The sequence below is a fragment of the Spodoptera frugiperda genome, chromosome 25 (assembly GCF_023101765.2).
Source record: "Spodoptera frugiperda isolate SF20-4 chromosome 25, AGI-APGP_CSIRO_Sfru_2.0, whole genome shotgun sequence".
In the NCBI taxonomy this organism is placed as follows: Eukaryota; Metazoa; Arthropoda; class Insecta; order Lepidoptera; family Noctuidae; genus Spodoptera; species Spodoptera frugiperda.
In genome coordinates, this window is record NC_064236.1 from 21842220 (window position 1) to 21862880 (window position 20661).

Genomic DNA, 20661 nt, shown 5'->3' on the forward strand with positions numbered 1-20661 from the left:
CGGGTGGAAAAGCACACTTAATCTGGTTATTTTGACTGATTATGCAGGAAATTTTAGGTATTATATACGAGTACTATAAGGTACCTTAATTAGCAGTTGTCCGCTACGTGTGTGTGGGTTCTTGAATGCATAGAATATCCACGAGACTGCCGCGCAGATCAGCGTGATGGAGATGAAGGCGGCGACCGCTCCACCTAGCGACGAGTGCGCTTCGACCGTGGGGGAAGCTTGCGCAGCCTGTCCGGTTCGTCCAGCATTCGATTTCGGTGCGTTTGCTTCTGTTGTTCATACAAATTGAATTACTGTTATCTGCCTCGATAGGTCGCAATTGCTACTATCTAACGAACGATCTTATCTCGGGTCAAAGTAAAGGTATTTAAAATTTTCAGTATTAACCCCCGTTGAGTTCCTCCGTCAGACGTCGGTTGAAGTGAAATATTTATTTAAAAGGTGTAATTTGATGGGCCTTAGGTGTAGTGAGTCTGAGTCTTGGGTAACTTTTACGCAATTTGAAATTGTTTTAATATAAATATTATCTAGACTAATCCATAAAATTTGAATGTTTGTCTGTAATATTCAAATAACCGCGTTTTACTACTACCAAACTTTGTCTGTCTGTTTGTTCTGGCTAGCCTCTGAAATGGCTTGACGTCATGAAGTCCGTAATCCACGCGAGTGAAGCTACGGGCATCAAGCTAATCTTTAAAAAACTAACTAAAGAAAAGCTTTTCTGAGAGTCGCACCACGATCAAAGACTGATGATTCAGAGATGATGAATGTCAACGAAACGAGGAATGCAATATGAATTTAAACGAACCAGAAGAAGTACATACCGAGGGTGGTATTAAAGACGGTGTCGTGTCGGGTGTTTTGCTGGTCGGTAGTGTACGCCGTGTTGCCGGTCGCCGGCACCCCGCTCGCATCAGTGGGAGCGTCGATACGAGTCGCCGCGCAAGCCGTCGCGTTTACTATTGTAGTCTTCTCACATTCTGTTCAAACATAATATCAACATTAAGATATGCAAACCCAATCTCGTTAAATATGAGCGAGGCATGCTGCGACACCAACAGGCCAGCTCGAACGACTTCACAGGAGGCGTGACAACACATGCCCTTTATGTTTTGTCGTGTAAGTGAGCTTACTGGAACCCCAAATGCCCCCCCCCCCAATAAGCCTGCAACGCATTCGGAACTCCTTTGGTGTTGAAGGTGTCAAAAAAAATATCAATCAATAAATATGAAGAGCTAGTCCCGTGGTCAAACTACGCTTTTCCTTTTCATTTTAATATTTTTTGTTATATTCAGATGGCTTCAATATTTACGCTGATAGAGTAGATCCAGAAAGGAATTTTCATAAGGAATGTTAAAAGCATTGTGAACATATCCATAAAACAATAAGTTATATAGTCTTAGTTTCCTAACTTACTTCTCAACAACCAATCTTGCTTGTTTCTGTCGGTTCCACTCGAACACTTTTGGATCTGCGGGCACCATGTGCACTGAAACGGAAACAAACTAATTACTATGTCTGTACTGAATCAATTATTATTTTGACAACAAGAATTCTTGTCGTTTGCTTTTATTGTATAAAAATTTCAAAGTTAAAATAAGTAGTGTTTCTGTGACCATGAAATATCAAATAATAGAAGACGATAAGAAAAACATGCCCCTAACTTTACTAATAATGAAAAATCTATTTTGTCCGAATTAGTTTTAAAATATAAAGACTATTGAAACTAATATGTGGCGGCTTGTCGTTCCCCGTGGAGGACCAAGGGGGAGGCCTTTTTCAGCAGTGGACGTCTCTCGGCTGATGATGATGATGATGATGATTGAAACTAAGAGTCCCGACGCTACCACAAATGTCCAAAAATTCGCCAACTGGAGACGGCTTTGCTGAACATGTTAATAATGTTATCATACATCTAATTACTTAAAAACATTTACGTAGATAACAACAAGATAACAAGATAATTTTATTATCTACTTATCATGAGCAATTCCTTATGCGCGTTTTTTTATTAAGGAGCGTTTTACCCACTCGTAAATGTTTTGCTTTTACATCTATAAAAATAAATATAAGATTGGCCTTACAAAATGTCTAAACTTTAAATACATATGTCTAAATTTAGGTACATATTTAGCAAATGCGTAAGTTACTATAGGATGCTTAATGATTTTTATAAATTACAGGCGAGGACAGGCCACACCCAGTCGCATTGCATAATTATGAAACATTCGATTACAAAAATGATAATTAGAATGAAACTAAATGATGTTAGTTTAAGGTAGTCTTCTAAATAATAAATATAGCAATATTTTATAGTACTAAGTTAAATCTTCTGTAGTACATAGTGTTAGTAATTAATAGGTTTACTAGGGATTTCAATATAAATAAGGACAAGGCCAACTCACGTTGAAGCCAGTGTTGTGGTTGAGACAAGAGTCACAAGTGTCGTACTGCAGGCAAGTGGGCAGGGCTGTCATCTTGAGGACAGTGTTGTTCGTGATCATATGGTCCTTGAAAGACACGCGGTGGTACTCGTAGATAGTCTTGCGGCGGATATCTACACATCGAACATAAAAAATATTAATTGAAAAACATATTCGTTCGTCTTCATACCTATATAGGTATGTGGAAATAGTTTCGTTTTGTTTTTTAAATTACCTTCGGTTAATAACCTAAATAAAGATTTTATTGAAAACCATCAATTTTACATTTAGCATCATCATATTTTACAGACATTACGACGTTTAACTTATAGCATTTAAATGCAGACATTATTACAAGCTTTTATTCATGTATGTAAGTGTGCTTCAGGTGCGTCAGTGTGCTCTTCATTGAACTGAATTTTCAGTTCATTTCAGCTGAATTCTTTTTATGACCTTATACGCTGCTCAATAGGCATGTCTCCTACAGCAGACTTATTTCTAGAAATTTAGCTAGAAAATTAAGTAGTTCATCAAATTGATGAATGAGAGTGTGATTTTATTTTTGAATATTTTATTGTATTGAAAAGTTGTCATAATTTATTTTTGACCCAGTCATCATCCTTATTCGAATGATGTAAAAACGTATCGAGAGACTAGATAACTAAGTATCTTGTATTTCGTTAATTTAGGCTTAACGTTTATTTAAATTTTAAATGATATATTATATTTGAACAGTAGCGCCGTGTAGTGCCGAGTACTTACAGAAAACAATTTTATCAGTGAGGTAAGCATCACTGATACCGACTTTGACAGGGTGTTCAGTGTCGTTGATTTCTTGCACGTCTATCGGAATGTCTTTGTACGCGAATATGATGTCACCGTTCTTGTACAGAGTTACAGCGAATGTGAACTTCTTCGTCGTGTCCTCTTGCAGAGTGACATTCTCCCAGAACGCTGAGAACTTTTCACCTGAAATTGTATTCAGATAACTTATATCAAATTCAATTTTTATTTGTTTTTTATTCAAACCGAAATTTGGTTTTTTACCCAACCACGGTTCAAACATCACATTAAGGTGTACCATTTTTGAGGTGGGAAAATCACGAACTAACTTCTCCCACATTAGGTGAGGTGAGAATGAGTATCAGACTCTTAACAAGATGGAGCCCCGGTAACCAGCAAGGTGATGCCCTACTGACTATAAAGGTGTTCCTTATCACAAAAAGTACCTTGTACAATTAATCTTTGGCCACGCAATCTTCTATACAAATAAACAAAATCTGAATAGCACAACGTGATAAGAATAGACGCAAGTCATTGACATAGATGTAAGTCAAATGTTCTATGTCAAATGTTCGAGCTACTAAATCGAGACAATTATGTAAACAAAATTACGCATATTCCGCATCAGCTGACAAGAATAATGTAGACGGACCGCAGAGCAAGCTGAGGAATATAACATAAATACGAACATACCATCATCGTATAGCTTAATTTTACTGTCGTTGGTGAGCGTGGTGTCGAAGTTACCCATCAACGGGGCGATGTACTGCGTGGCTGCCAACCAGTTGTGGACATGCTCGCCCGTGTAGATGAACCCCCCGGTCGCCACAGTCACGTTGCGGATGTTATGACCGTAGAATGGAAAATCGAAGCTCAGTTGTATCGACTGTAAATAAGTGAATTTGTATGTTACAGTTTTGTCCTTCCATAATATGCTTTATTGCTATTGGAGGGGGGGGGGGGGGGGTGAAAGTTCTTTTTTTACGCGACCTTATTATATAAGGTTAGGATCAACACTTTGACTGCAACCTGTTACTAAGACTTCTGTCGCATTAGGACACCACTGTGCCACTCCATCCACTCCAGCCACTCCATCACCAGTCAGCCACCGTTTTAACAAAAACGTGTAAGTAGTTATTTATAATCGTTTGTTATAATTATGATAATTACTACCATGGCGACATATACTTACAGTGGCTCTCCTGTGTGAATTGCTGAGCACTTGGTGAACCTCTGCCTTTTCAATAGTGATGTTCGCCCAGTAATCCTTAAAGAAGGTCAGGTTCCCGATGAACGTACTATTGTAGAAGTTGTGGTGGTCCTAAAAAGTAACAACAAACAATATTATTACAATAAGAAACTGTTCCATGAAACAAAGTGATACCTAAATGCAAAAAGGTACGTTTGCTCCTATTGTGAATGTTTCCGATTCATTTGTTAAGAAAATACATTTTACACTTACGACTGAAATTACTAACCGCACTTGGATTGAGACGAGACATTTTGTCAAGCACCCAGATTGATCGAGAGATATTAGATTATAATGGGTATTATTATCGGGCGTTAGACAAAAGCACATACATGGACTGCAGGCTTCCTTAAAAAGAGACCCTTTATAAATAAACGTCTGCTTTATACAAGGGTTGGGAAGGTACGAAATTCATAATATAGTCATTATATTCTCTGATGGGTACAATTGGGTAGATGACTAATTTTCATTTTAAAGTCCGTCTTGTAGATTATTTTAAAATATTAGACACATATTTTTTATTTTCTTACAGAAACAAATACTTTCGAAGATATATCGATTTGAAATGTGACGTCACAGTGTCACATTAATTACTTTGATTCGTCATTTTACAACAATGTCGTTCTCCAAATAAATATAGCCATGTATGTCTCTTGTTATAGTTATAGCCATGTATAAATGTATTACTACAACATATAACTCTGTGATTTGTCTCTTGTTATAGTTATACGCTACATACATACATAACCTCACGCCTGTCTCCCATGGGGGTAGGCAGAGACAATGGAACGCCAATTGCCACGGTTCTTTATACGCGTACTACACTTAAAATATACTTACGTAGGTCAAGTTAGAAAGGTTCTGCTCCGACATGATCCTTTCCGGTGTTTCTTTGAAAACATCAGTGAAATCTGCACAAATAAATAACAATTAGATAAAAATAACAAGGAAGATTTAGTAGTTTATGTTCTTGTGCCACAGGAGCATTAAATCGTGTGACATTGTGCCGGCTCGTAGAAAGAGGGTTCTAGATATATCAATTTAGTTAATTAAGCTTTGTCAGCCCGCTCATACACCAGCTTGTTTAGATCATTATGAAAGTAGCAACAATTACTCCGAACAAAGGTTACCGCCTTTTGTCATAATCATGATACATCAATAGGAAGTCGTAATAATAAGTTTTTGGGGATGAATAGTAATTATCATGTCACAGGGTTACAAGTTAAGTCAACATTATATATACTCTTTAAGGGTTTGTAACAGACATCATTTCTGACTCATTTAACTTGTAATAGCTGTTTGATGTTAAAATCTTAGTTAGGTTCTTGTTCTACTTGGTTTCTATTTAAAATTGGGAAAATTGTAAAGATTTAAATAAGAAATGAAAACGATTATGTACACAATTTTTACAGTATAATCTAATTCATACACGACGAAATACAACGAATGCATTGTTTCACGCCGATTTTCTGTGAGGCTGTGGTATACGAGCCAGTCGAGCCAGTCCATTCGTGTCGAAGCATGACTCTCCCACGTGAAGGAAAGAAAACAGCACAACATGTTTACAAAATTAAGCTTTAGGTATATACATGTACATTAAAGAAGTGTATAAGTAAAATTGTTGAAACGTGCATATTGCAATGAGGACTATCGTTTATGTGCTCACCAGATGGCGCAAAAGTAGCTTAATGTCCCGTTTGTCCAATCACTGTAGCTGTCGAAAATATCGATACTTTTATTAATCGACTTATTTTGAACTTATTTTTAGGTAACGTTGAGTACCTACTAATTTAACTATTTGATGTAAAAATATTGCTATTCACAGGTCACACCTACTCACACAAAACATATAAAAACCGTCTATTTAGACATTTGGAGAAATAACAATTGGATTTACCAGTTGGTAACATCCCTATTGCTTGCCGCTAATTTGTAATAGCTTTATAGGAAATGAAGATTTCAAGCTTATAGTATAAATTCCCGTTTTTATCATAGGCATGTACTACGTGTAGAATGACACCTGATCCAGTCTCCTGAATATACAAGCACGCTTGATATTACAAGCACTCCGCACCCGACATTCCTCTAGTACTTCCAAAGAGCATTTAAACTGTTCTTAGGGTCTCTAAAAGACATCTTACAACTTCAGAACAAATACCTTTTTTTATGTTAAATGGGCCGACGTTTGGCCGCTATCTCTACCTTTCCTCATAGAAATAGTTGTAACCAAAGTAAACATTCGAACATATATTGTTTGCATAAATTATACATATTGTTTCATATCGTACTGGCCAGTAGCCAGGTGGTCCCGAACCGCTATCACTAGATTAATAACGACGGTTCCAGATTCAATAGTTTACTCATCAATCAAATAAAATAGCAAAATAAAAAAATAAATGTCTTATTATGTGGATTACACCACATACTAATATAATGATTATAACTTTCGTAAGACACGGTATGGGCTCATATTCATATACGGCGAATGTTGAATTCCTCGCTAAACAGAAACAGTTACTAAAACTATTGGGACGACATCGCGGACCAAGCGCTAGTTTAAGATAATATCTCCTTTATACTACTGTAATATCTTTAGAGGCCGTCGCAAAATAGCGTCCTTGACGGTACCTTGTATTAACTTTTACTAATTTTACATCTAAACTGTTCAAAAACTCATTAAGATTCAACAGTGGCGATAAAACGGGAACGAAAACTAATGAAATCAAGTGAAGCCGCGTAGAAATTCCAGTTTAGACAAATACATATTTTCTGCGATAAAGACTACCATAGTTATGAGTTATAAATACGCGTGTCTTATACCGCATGTAATTCATTTTGTACGCTCAAAACACTTCATTACTTATGTTAATAAGCTACAGATTGTAATGGCATAGTTATTTTTTTTGTATAGGTAACACACTAGACCTATTTTTAGAAACTCCCATGAATTGTTCTTTTTATGTTTTGTGCCACACATGTATGTAGTTACGTAAGCTACAGAAATTGTATCCCAGAGGCGAAATAACAAAAATATCGTATGATGATTTCTAACTTTACTGAACAATGCCTACCTAAGCAATGTCCTTAACATTGTATTTCCCTTCAAACATAATAAACAATAAGTATCAGAGAACATAGACTGAGTATTATGCTAACCTATCCACCCAATACGAATTGTTACAGTACGGTAGCTACCGTCACAAATTTCTCAATTTTCCACATTGTCTATTGAAACTCAAACGGATTTCACTTTTTATTGAGTCGTTGATGTAACTGGTATTGATGGTCTGTTGATTTAATAGTATAATATGTATTTCAAATAACTGTCTTGTCTTAACTGTCCTTATCGAAAATACATTGGATACAACATAATTGACTATGGTACATAGGTCATTCTTAATGAGAAATCAAAATACCTAACTAAATGGTCCTTAGAATGTAATGTACTTTCTCAAGTAGTCTCTGTGTGTAAGAGGACAATTTTCCCTAGAGAACTTGTTTATTAGCTATTTGTGGTAATGTATACGCAGTAAACTTTACTAGGTATATCGTACAGTAATTTATAGTAATACATAAAGAAAACGATATCGACACTCCTTATCATTATTTCGCAAGAAAACGAAAATAAGCAATTAATTGATTGACACACCTGATTACAGAACTATTCGCTACATTATAATGTTTCATAACAAACTGAAGTAATAATGTCTGAAAGGAATTCTTATTAGTATTTGAAATTATCCAACACAGAATGGAGCCAATGTGTAACTGTCAGGAAAACGTTAGGCACACAGACTATTAGTACACACTATTCGTTGTTAATGACCCCACAAAAGAAGCATATCTATTGCTAGTATAGTAACATATCTTTTGAGAATATCAGAATGAATATCATAAAGTAATATTTTTAAGGACAACTGAATAATATAATTATCCAGTTCGTTCTGGAATAATAAAAGTCATTGTTATTGTAGGAAATCGTAAGATCAATGCTGACTCACAGATCTCGCGTCCCGCGTATCACGCGATTTACTTTCCTCTTAACCCGACTAATCTAAGTTCAGTAATAATATTTAGTACATACTGTCATCCGGCACGATCGGATCGCTGACTTTGGGCATCGTATCCGTTAGGTTGATGGGCAAATTAGCTGTGAGGTTTACATGTAGTATTCCCGAACCGTTAACGCCCAGCAATGGAGTGTGTGTCACTGAGGTTGCGGTAGTTGGAGCTGCACCTGTGAATTAATAAAAAATAACGTACATTATTTATTGGTACTACTTAGTAGTCAATAAGCTGTATGACGGATGTTCGTCACAAACATAGAAGAATGATATAATTATGTCGTAGATACATATGCTCATCAATAATAATAACATTCATAGGTACCTAGATAGTGAGATGTGCAATGTGATGTGTAAATAAGAACACGTCCCGCAATGGGTTTTTACGTCGTACTTTCCTTTATTTATAAATATAAAATAATGATGCAGTTCAGCAAAGTTGGGCTGTATCATTGCAGCGGTAAGTCCCCTCTTTGAGGAGTGGCTAGAGAGACGTTACGGCGTTCTCACCTACCGCCTGACGCAGGTGCTTACCGGACTTGGCAGCTTCGGTAGATTCCTGTTTCTGATAGGGAGGGAGGAAACGCCCGGGTGTCATCAATACGAGGACCGCCCGGAGGACACGGTGGAACATACGCCGCCCGACCAGAACCAGACCCATGCGTGCGGCGCGTCGCGTTCCGCGCGCCTCAAAGATCCATCATACCACCACAGATGGGGCCCAGTAGGGCTGATGCCTGATCCGGAGTTGCGGATTACATAGCGGGTTTACCGGAGCTCTGGTTCGAAAAGCAAGAGTAGGAACGGGGTGGTTTTTAGTCAGTAAGAGTCTGACACTGCCTCGCCCAAGGCGAGAGAAGTCATTGGATGATTTGCCCCACTCAAAAAAAAAAAAAAACCCAGCAAAGTAGAATGGGAGTGTGTGGGAATGTCCGTTTTCCGAGAACTGATAAAAGTGTCAGGGGGCGTTCAGATCAGAAGTACAACGTAAAAACCCTTTGCGTGCCTACTCGCGAGTATCACGCGACCCGCGCGCATGTTATGTTTCTGTTTTCAGTCTGCTTGTATAAGCGACGCATTCGCTAGATAAAGACGCACTGTTAGGATTGTACTAAAATCGATATCAATGGAGAAACTCAAAGATAATGCCACCATTCTGTTTGCGCTATTTTGCTTGGAAAGCAATGATGTGCTTAGGCTGACGGAGACCTCTTACTAGGTACAGGCAACTTGAAAGCCAATTCGATAGTAGCATAGACAGGGGAAAAGTCATTAAATTGATTGTTAATAAATAATATGTTTACTTAGGTAACAGCCAACCATAGGAGAAATACATGTGTATGTGAAATTACACGAGTTGCCTTGAGAATGTAAGAAATAAAAGCATTACGTCACCACTTATTGATTTTAATTTAATTTTGCTTAGTTTTAAGGAAAACCTTTCCAACAGGCTTATGGCCTTGGTTGTCTTTGCTTTTCTAAGAACTACACAGTAATAAAAACTCGTACTAAAAATACACACTTTTCCTTAATTTGGTTTAGTGTAATATAATCATGATTCGATACAACAACTTGAACTTTGTAAGAATAGAATATTTTTTTTTTTATAGAAACTAAAAAAATAAACAAGTAACTGTGAAATATATAACTGCCGTAGTCATATGCAATTCGAATGGATGGGTGCGACCAGGGAAGTAATATCCTTTGACCTCTGCGTGTGATAGTGCCGTAATGTTACTACTGCCTTTCGTCTTAGTGAGTTTCGGATGTGGGCCACTGATCAATTTAATTGCGCCGTGATTTTGAAGAAGGATTCTGAGTAGAAAACCCTAATACTGTCATAATCAAGCCAAAAGCCTAATATTGTTTAAACTGCACTACCAATAAGTACTTGCTACTATTATAATAAGCAAAATAAATGAAAGTTATCCGTTGATACAAAAGGTCCTCAATTCACCACAAAAGCGGTCACGCATGGGTCAATCGGTGGTGGAGACCTGCGCACAGTCCGCATATATTTACATTGTTGATACGACAAAACCGTGCTGCGACATGTGATGTAATCAGTTGATATTGAGAATGCACAAAATATAGTTGTAATTAAACCAAAACTGTGTATTTAAGATGCAAGGTTGCTAATTAATTCAACAATATTGAGGTACCTACTGGTTTGTTTGGTTAATTTGGTTTTGGATAGGGAGCTATTACTCCAAGTTAGAGTAAGACTCTAAGAGTAAAGTTTTCTAAGAAAATAAGGATCCTCCGACCAGACGAGGTGATCATGCCTGATGGGCTTTATGCCCAACTTCGTTGGAATTTTCTATCCACATTTATTCGCATGTAAACTTCAAGTGTGCGATGCAGGATATTTATGACGTCATTCGTTGATTTGCGCGTCGATACTCTATATACGACTTCTGTCATCTGTCACTTATTATTAGACAGTTAATACATATAAAAAAAACTATTGATTTTTCTTTTTCGTGAATACTGAAGTACAACTGGCCCCGATAATGAATGCGATATGTAGGCGAAATATGTAATTGTAAATGTAAATACGATACATAAGAACATTTCAACTGATGTATTTTTAATACTTCAAGGTTGAAATGGGTAAAATAATAAATTCAAAGAGTTACATTAACTTGGGCCTCTGAAACTGAACAAGTCCTCACTAAGAGTACAATGTGTTAACAAAATTGTATGTATTTATATTTTTAATTCTATTGAATGACTTGTGTTTCGTTGTGTGAGTGAGGTTACCGGAGACCCAATTCCCCCCTTCCCAATCTTCCCAATCCCTATTCCCGAACAACAACCCTTAAATTCCTAACTCTTCCTCCTAAAAAGCCGGTAACGCACTTGTAAAGCCTCTGGTGTTTCAAGTGTCCATGGGCGGCGGCGATTGCTTACCATCAGGTAATACGTCTGCTCGATTACCGATATGTTTCATAAAAAAAAAAACAAAATAAAAAAAAATGACATTACTTGTGGTGTTGCAACTGATCGCATGACAAGTACATCCACATTTAGAGTTAAATGAAAATATTGATGTTTCCATGTATGCAATGTCATTTTCTCACGGTACATTAGATATCCTACCTCACGGTATTATTTTAACCACAAGTGCGGTGTGAACAAAAGCAATACACTGCAACACGTCATGGTATTGCGTACCCTGACTAAGAGACAATAAATCAATTTCGTCAGGTCGTTTCTCCGTTGTCAGTTTATCGTTGATTTTAGAGCACAGTTGATTTCAATAGCCTTTATGTTTTCAGGATGATTCTGAATACAAATAAAAATTAAAACGAGTTTCAGAACTGAGTACGATTTTACTTAGTTTGTAAATCTTATTTGTGCCCGTGTAACATTACATAGAACACGAAATGAGTTCACTAAACGAAAATAATTTAAAAAACCTAAACGACACTTGCAGGCAATTGGCGTAAGACGTCGATGCTTTCAAATTTCGTTTAAGACGAGTTAGAACGAGGCCCCATTTGTCATTTGCGCTGCAGTGTAGTGGGGCAACGGACAAATGGGCCCTCGCTCTTAGGCTTAAAATGTTTTAATTAGAATAAAGTTGACACCAGTTAGACTTTACACCGTTCATCCAAACATCTTTTTGTATATTGCATATTTGACTTGATTCATCCATGTTCTGCTTGTTAATACAATTGGTAAGAACAACAAATCATTTTAATACATTGATCTAGCCTTTACATTTACCGTTAGGACATCAGACTGATAGATACTATTGAGTATCTATCAGTAACGAGCACTTAGTATACGAATGCATCTACCAAGTTACGGTTCACGTGGCACAACAATTGCGGATATTGTAGCAATAGAAAATCAGTTGAATGCATTGTTTAGACTTTTTTCCTTTGACGTCATCCAAGGCTAGCAGCAATGTTGACCTTTTGTATAGTCTACAATCAATATTTACCTACTCAGTGAGGAATAAAACAGCGATAAACAAAACAGCGATAAACACGTAACTACCTACATACAAATGAAGCATACACAGTGATAACAGCTAGAATCTACCCATCAACTGCAACTGCTGCAGGCTCTTAATATTATAAAAAAGTAGGGTATACATTTATCAGGAGCTGTTCTACAAGACTAGCGGAGAATAGATTTCATATTATACATAGTGTGTTCAAAAAGTATCACGAATTTTGAATTTACGCGGGTTACGTATATTCCAATTTCGATTTTTTGGGCATTATGTACATAAGACTCTAATATATGCTGACAATTTAGTCAATTTATAATATAAGTACACACTAATGATAACGCAGCCACCGTATTCCCCATATCTGACTTTTTCTTGTTCCCGATATTGAAGAGGCCCATGAAAGGGCGACGCTACGCCACGATTGACGAAAGACGGCATCTAACGAGGAGCTAAACAAATACAAAAAAAATTTTAAATCACATGTGTATAATATCCCAGAGGCTTATTTTTGAGGGGACAAAATAGATATTCAGGAAAAAATAAATATTTTTTTTAAAATACACAAAATTCGCTGTACTTTTTAACACGCCTCTTATACTTATCTACAACTCTACAACCAATATACACAGAATACTAATAAAAATGCATCGCTAAATGTGTTGTCAAGCGCAAATCTCGAGAACAGCTCAAGCGAATTTCGATAATTATGTTTTTGTTATAGTTAAGAGAAGGTTCTTCAGTACCTAAGATAAAATAACAAAAATGCGAAAGATAAAATAATAATAAAAAATCAGAAACAAAGTTCGCGGAGTTGGGTAGTTGATTATATTATAACTTTGATTCATTTTGTTGAACTACTTTTTCTCGTTGCAATAAAATGTCCCATATTGTTACACTATCTAACTTATACTCCATCAACATCACTATTGTTCAGATAATATGTTGATTTAATTCGCTGTAAAATTAAAAACGATGTAGTCATCGTTTTTACACTTTTATGTTAGTTTTCCTGTTAAGTTACAAATGTTTAAAAAATTAGTATGTAATAAAACAGCAAGCTATTTCGACACCAGCAATTTATACTACGCTAACTCGAAATTTGTAAATACGTTTTTTTATGCCAAGTTGCTTAAAATGTGTTTTTACATACGTCATAAAAAATTGAGATGAAATATGCAAAAATAAGAAAGTTACAAATCTTATAAAACGCTAAGTAAAGGTACTTTTTGAAATCACTCGATTTATATTACGCCAACTATTATTAGCGGAGTGTGCGCGGGGATCACTTTGGTCAAAGTCCGTGCAACACTGCACTAACTCATAGTTAGCGTAGTTTAGTGCGTTCGTGTGTATACTTGTTCGTTTGTAAAATGAACTACTTAGCGACTTTTACATAGTAAATACTTATGTATTAACGTATTAATTAGTTTATTAATAGTATGTTGACTATTCTTTTTGTAAGTAAGGACATGTTCTTTATAAAAATATTGATATATGCATCAGATGATTGATCATGCACTACGACCTCCCGTACTACACTACGCTAACTTAAGTTAAACGTGTATAAGATGTAACATTTTTTTGATGAATTACTTATACGGCTAACTTCCGCTAAATCAAAGAATAGAAATAATTAAGGAAATATAAATATGAGATATTACAATGAATTAATTAAATATTAAGCATACCAAATTTCAAAAAAGTATCTTAATTAATGTAAAAGTTATCACGTTTTTCCCTTTAAACGCCTCTACTGTAAAGTACGCTTTTTTGAGTTAGCGTAGTATAAATTGCTGGTGTCGATTTATTACAGTGCCTGCCACGCGGCGTAACCTAATCACATCAGAGATGCTTTATAAGTATGGGTAAGCGTGATATGAATAGCAACCAGCTAATATCAATTCAAATTGCCAGTTATCGCCTTGAGAATCAATTAGTGGAATATTCTAAACAAGATTAGGGTCATTGAACAATCAAAACAAAGGGCAGTAGAATTAATTACATATTGCGATGATTTATAAGCATGCAAAATGTTTAAGTCTATAAAACCTAGTTAGAGCATAATTCGAATAGTCGATGGTATTAAGACCAACTAAGTTTGCAACGGAATAAGACCTAAAATGTTGTATTCGCTTTTCACAACATGTATCAGTGAACTCGGCCACCTATTGCACAAGTAATCTAAAACAATTCTGTAATCAATTAAAATACGTGTCAATTATTCACACTTGTGAATTGTGCCAGTCAATCATAATATTCTAAAGATTAACAAGGTCTGTGTGAAAAATTAACAATGTAAAACATGACTGACATGAAGGTTGAAAAATGTAATGAAACATTCTATTTACGTACAATTCACTTTCAGTGTTTTGAACTTGTTAAGTATTAATTGGGTGACATGCATTACTGACATAAAACATTGTTAGCTTGGCATACACAACAGCCATCGCAACGAGTTCGTACACAACGTCACGCCTTTTATCCCCGAAGGGAGAGGCAGAGGTGCACATTACGGCACGTAATTATCGCATCAAATTCCTTGGTAAATAAATACGTGAGTAAGCCGAAAAACATAAAAATGTAGTATGTCTCACGAACGTTATAATATAAACAGCCATCGCATATTAAACAGTTTTTCACATTATGTCTGATCTCAATTGTGGTATCAGTAACAAATCATAATATTGTATACATGATAGCTTAATGCATTTTCATACTACCGTATCCTCGATAAACTGCGAAACATGACACATGTAAGCTATTGAGATAAGTAAGAAAATATATAAATGTGAAAATTTGTAAGCTTGTTTGTGTGTGTGTGAGTTTGGAACCCGCATGATCGGTCACGATTTTAATGATTCGAGATGAAATTTGTGTTTGTATGGGAATACGAGCGAAACCGGTAGCAGAAACTAGTTACTAATATTGCTAATAGCTGCAATTTCTTTTAGTTTAATCGGCAGTTTTATGTAGCTTTTTATGGAGATTTTATTCGATATTTTTGTTATTATCGTATTTTTTAATACAATTTATGCTTAAACCCTCTTTAGTGACACCAAATCCGTAGATATTGACCATATTTTAACGTTAAAGAAATAGTTGCACAGGTCAAGTGCAGTGAAATCATAAATTGAATGTTATTAATCTGCGTTCGCGCAGTACTTGTTATAACTTTGTAATTTATTAATGAAAACAGGTGAATTAAACATTCTTTTAAAAACACAGAAGAAAATTAAACAGGGGCCTGCTATTACAATTGTGTCAGAATGGTTGATCATTGAGCAGTGCATGATCAACGGAGCGACGGAGCTATGTAGGTTGTATAGCTCTGTCCTTCTTGCACTGCTCAATGATCGACCATTCTGACAGAATTAATTAATAGCAGACTAAGGCCCCAGAACTAATGAAATTACATGTGTTCTTTATTACAAATGTAAAATATCAAATCTTAAAACACAATAAAAGAAAAACGCAATGGCTTACAGCTAAACCGCATCTAAGTTATTAACAAATAAAAAAGAATAGTAGACTGGTCTTGCTGTCGATGCGTCGAGCCTGATCTCGTCTATCGAGGTCATCGTTCGTCATACGTACACACATTGATGGGGTAAAACCCACCTATTATAGCACAGTCGGTCGTGTTGCTATTTTACAATATGTCAAAACGAAATTTACCAATTCCGAATCCATTTTGGTATAAATTAAGGGAAAGTTTTAACTCTATATTCCTTTCTTGTAGACATGATCACAAATGTTGGTGTGCCAAGATCGATATATGCATATGCATAGCATGCTGAACCAGTGAACAGTTACGAATAAAGTAGTTTATTACCTAACGAACTCCTGCTCCCTATTTTTTATTTAAAAACCTAGCCGATTCTTTCGTACCCTCATCATTACGATTATATCGTTGCATAGTCAAAATAAACGATCACAACTAGACTACTTTTTTGGAATTGCGCTGGGACCTTTTGTACCGGAGATGTTCCTCATGGCCATGTGGCGACCTATTATTATTAAACTCTTTGGAGTTGCGACTCCTGTCAATTGACTTGATTTAATGAAAGAAAAAAAAAAGTGACAGGTGTCGAGAGTCGCACGTAGGCCATCGGAGAGTTGCGTTTGTGTTAGACTTCTACTTACTCGGGTTTAATTAAAGAGTTTTACTCCGATTCAATTTCGTCGCGTTTTTATATATGCTTTCCTAACTATCGTTTTCATCTATCCGTTCTCATCTAATATTTCACTCCTTCTGTAAACTATACTTGTGTTGTGCTGAACTCTTGTGACTTCTATATATAAAAATAAATTATATATTTCTACCGTGAGAGACTTTTAATATCTATCTTCTAATTCTTCAATCTTCACACTCCACAACCTACATTGGTGACCCCGACGTGATTGCCGAGGGAACTGTTTTCTTTACGAGAGTGGTAGGCATATGTGATAGGCTTGTGGTCAGTGTAAATGACGAAATGACAAGCCTATCACATATGCCTACCACTCTCGTAAAGAAAACAGTTCCCCTCGGCAGTCACGTCACCTGGACTTTATTGCCCAGTTTACAACGGACATCCGGCACATTTCAGGGAAGAATAATGTCGTGGCGGACACCCTTTCACGCGTGGAGGAGATTGCTCAACCTGTGCACGCCGAGAGGATCGCCGCTGCTCAACTTGAGGACCCTGAACTGAAGCAACTCCTAGCTGGTGAGACTTCCTTACGCCTGCAGCAAGTTAAGATTCCAGGTTCAACTTGTCAACTGTACTGCGACGTCAGCACCTCAACGCCGAGACCTTTTGTGCCCAAGGAATTGCGCAGGTCAGTCTTTACAAGCCTGCACTCCTTGAGTCACCCAGGTTCCAAGGCATCTGCAAGGCTGGTCGCAGACCGCTACGTTTGGCCTGGAGTTAAGAAGGACTGTCGCGAGTGGGTTCGTTCCTGCTTGGAATGTCAACGTGCGAAAATCACACGTCACGTCTCTGCTCCAATAGGCAACTTCAAACTACCTTCATCAAGGTTTGCCTTCATCCACATTGACCTCGTAGGTCCATTGCCTCTGTGTCAAGGATACCGATATTGTCTCACCGCCGTCGATCGCTTTACGCGATGGCCTGAGGCAATACCGATAGCAGACATAACTGCTGAAACAGTGGCAAAGGCTCTACTGAGTGGGTGGATAGCCCGTTTCGGCTGCCCATCCGATATCGTAACCGATAGAGGTAGGCAGTTCGAATCAGAGCTCTTTAAATGTTTATCTGGTATTGCTGGGTTCCGACACCGCAAAACCACAGCCTACCATCCAGCCTGTAACGGATTGGTGGAGAGATTCCACCGTCAACTCAAGGCTGCTATAACCTGCCACGCCAGTGTCAGTTGGGTGGAATCTCTTCCACTAGTCTTACTAGGCGTTCGCAGCGCTTATAAAGAAGACGCACAAGCCTCTGTCGCCGAACTTGTCTACGGTCAACCACTGCGCCTTCCAGGCGAATTTTTTGACCCGCAGACGGATGAGACTGTCGACACAGCAGACTATTTGTCCAGGCTCAGAAGTTTGGTTAGGCAACTGCGACCATCACCAGCTGCCAGGCACAACAAAAACAAGTTTTTTATATTTAAAAATTTACCTACCTCATCACACGTTTTCCTTAGGGACTGCACTGCTGGTGGTTTCAAACCAGCATACTCTGGCCCTCACAAGGTCATCGAGCGAGGGGACAAGGTATACAAGATCGTGGTAAACGGTAAAGAGGTTACCGTGTCGATAGACCGCCTTAAGCCGGCCTTCATACTACGTGACCCAGACACATCATACACACCACCTACCACAAACATTCATCACAATACATTTCGAACATCTTCCAACAAAAACACGGATAACCGGAACTTGCCTGATCCTGGCGATGGCGTCGTCAAAGCGACGCGGTCAGGCCGCCGCGTTAAATTTCCCGACTATTACCGCCCTTGACGGTCTCTGGAAGGGGGTGATGTGGCGACCTATTATTATTAAACTCTTTGGAGTTGCGACTCCTGTCAATTGACTTGATTTAATGAAAGAAAAAAAAAAGTGACAGGTGTCGAGAGTCGCACGTAGGCCATCGGAGAGTTGCGTTTGTGTTAGATTTCTACTTACTCGGGTTTAATTAAAGAGTTTTACTCCGATTCAATTTCGTCGCGTTTTTATATATGCTTTCCTAACTATCGTTTTCATCTATCCGTTCTCATCTAATATTTCACTCCTTCTGTAAACTATACTTGTGTTGTGCTGAACTCTTGTGACTTCTATATATAAAAATAAATTATATATTTCTACCGTGAGAGACTTTTAATATCTATCTTCTAATTCTTCAATCTTCACACTCCACAACCTACAGCCATAAGTATTTTTCGTAGGTGCCGTTTGTGGAATAATTTTTAATTTCATAAGATACTAGTGTTGGGAAGTTTACGTTTCTCAGCACGTTAAATAATAATCGAATGTGATCCGTAGTGTTTAGGCATTAGGACGTCATAAGCGCGTTGGAGTTGACATCGTGTACAGTATAGAGCAGTTGTGTGTTTTGAAGTAAACTATACGTAAACTAAGAAACGTAAACTTCCCAACACTAGTATCTACTTATGTGCAGATGCCATATGTGGAATAAAATATAAAATTAAAAATTATTCCACAAATGGCACCCACGAAATATAGCTATGAGTGGAACATCTGCGGTGCCATTTAAACGGGTGCCCAATGTGGAATACCTTCCTGTTGAGCTGGTTAATACCAGCTACACCATAATTATTCACTCATTTATCAACGTTAGAGGTTTTACACTGAAGATATCCCAGACTTGCCTACCAGCCTGTACGAAATTAGGATGGTTTTTAAACAGCTTAAAAACATTAAGGCGATCGTCGATAACGGAATCACGTTAGAACTTTTGCGAGCGGGTGGAAAACCGATACCTACTTTTAGTCTTCCAGAAGTTATTTAGTTCCGTCATACTCGAGGGAACTACGATAGCAGGATGACAACGGAGTGTGGTAGTTGTGTTCATTAAAAAAGGCGACAGCTGTCTACTGAAGAACTACAGGACTCTCTCACTTCTGAGCCATGTTTATAACCTATTCTCGAGGGTCATCCTAGAAACCTAGGCGGTGCTGCAGTCTCTCCAGCGGTACCACATCGACCATAGATACATCAAGGTTTTGAAGCGTTTGTATAACAACGCCACCATGCGCATCAGATTCAAAATCCAATTGCGGAAAGGCGTGAGACAGGGAGACGTGATATCTCCGAAACTGTTCAGGAACGCACTGGAGGACGCTTTAAAGGTCTTGGACTGGAGCGGACTCGTCATCATATAATGGCGCCATTAATATAATGGCGAATACATCACTCATCTTCGTTTCGCCGATGATATAGTCGTAATGGTTGAGTCGCTAGAAGACCTGAACACCATGCTCAGTGACCTCAATCGTTTCCCAACAGGTGAGTCTTTAAAATAACATGGACAAAACGAACTTTATGACTTTACGCATAAATTAATAGAGGCATAACCCCTCGTGGTGATGTATAGTCTGTCAATTTGTAATGATTACTAAGATTTGTAAAACAAAATATAATGCTAATTCCTGAACCAAGGGAGACAAAATTAAATTAAAACCGGCCAAGTGCGAGTCGGACTCGCCCATGAAGGGTTCCATAGCAGCAAGTAGATGACATAATATAAAAGTTATAAAATAACTTATTTTACAATAGTGTTTGTATGAACGACAAAGTTATATTTGCGATTTTTGAAAATGTATTATTATTTATGTATGGAGTACCCCCCCCTAAAAATTATTATTTTTTTCTGCATAAAATAGGTGGTGCATCAGGGGTGTTATGTATGGAGAGATTCATTTCAGCAATGAATTCTTCAACGGCACAACGCCGCTCCATGTCAGTAGCCCTAACTTTGCCATACCACAAGGATGAAGACGCATTAACGTCGGCGCCAATTATAATTTTGGAGCCTGCAAGCGACTGCAAGACGTGACGAAGGTGATGAATGTGAGGAGTAACTGAGTCAGAATATTGAAAGTAACAGCTCACAGCGTAAAGTCTATAGTTTCCCGAGGCAATCTCCGCCACGGCACAGTGTGACGTCATTAAATAAATAAATAAAATAAATAAATAAA

General features: G+C 37.5%; 1 protein-coding gene across 2 annotated transcripts in view; it reads right to left on the bottom strand.

The window, feature by feature from the left end:
- The window catches only part of LOC118268008 (plexin domain-containing protein 2), a 55706-nt gene that overhangs the window by 6250 nt on the left and 28795 nt on the right, over positions 1-20661 (bottom strand). For both annotated transcript variants that reach the window (XR_004783001.2, XM_035582283.2), the window contains exons 3-11: positions 8549-8701; positions 5305-5375; positions 4408-4536; positions 3909-4101; positions 3195-3401; positions 2415-2566; positions 1426-1498; positions 834-989; positions 85-278 (exon numbers count right to left, since the gene is read on the bottom strand). Coding sequence is in view for 1 of the 2 variants with exons in the window: in XM_035582283.2 (XP_035438176.1) it covers positions 85-278; positions 834-989; positions 1426-1498; positions 2415-2566; positions 3195-3401; positions 3909-4101; positions 4408-4536; positions 5305-5375; positions 8549-8701 (1328 nt within the window). In the remaining variant the exon portion in view is untranslated. The remainder of the gene's footprint in view (positions 1-84; positions 279-833; positions 990-1425; positions 1499-2414; positions 2567-3194; positions 3402-3908; positions 4102-4407; positions 4537-5304; positions 5376-8548; positions 8702-20661) is intronic.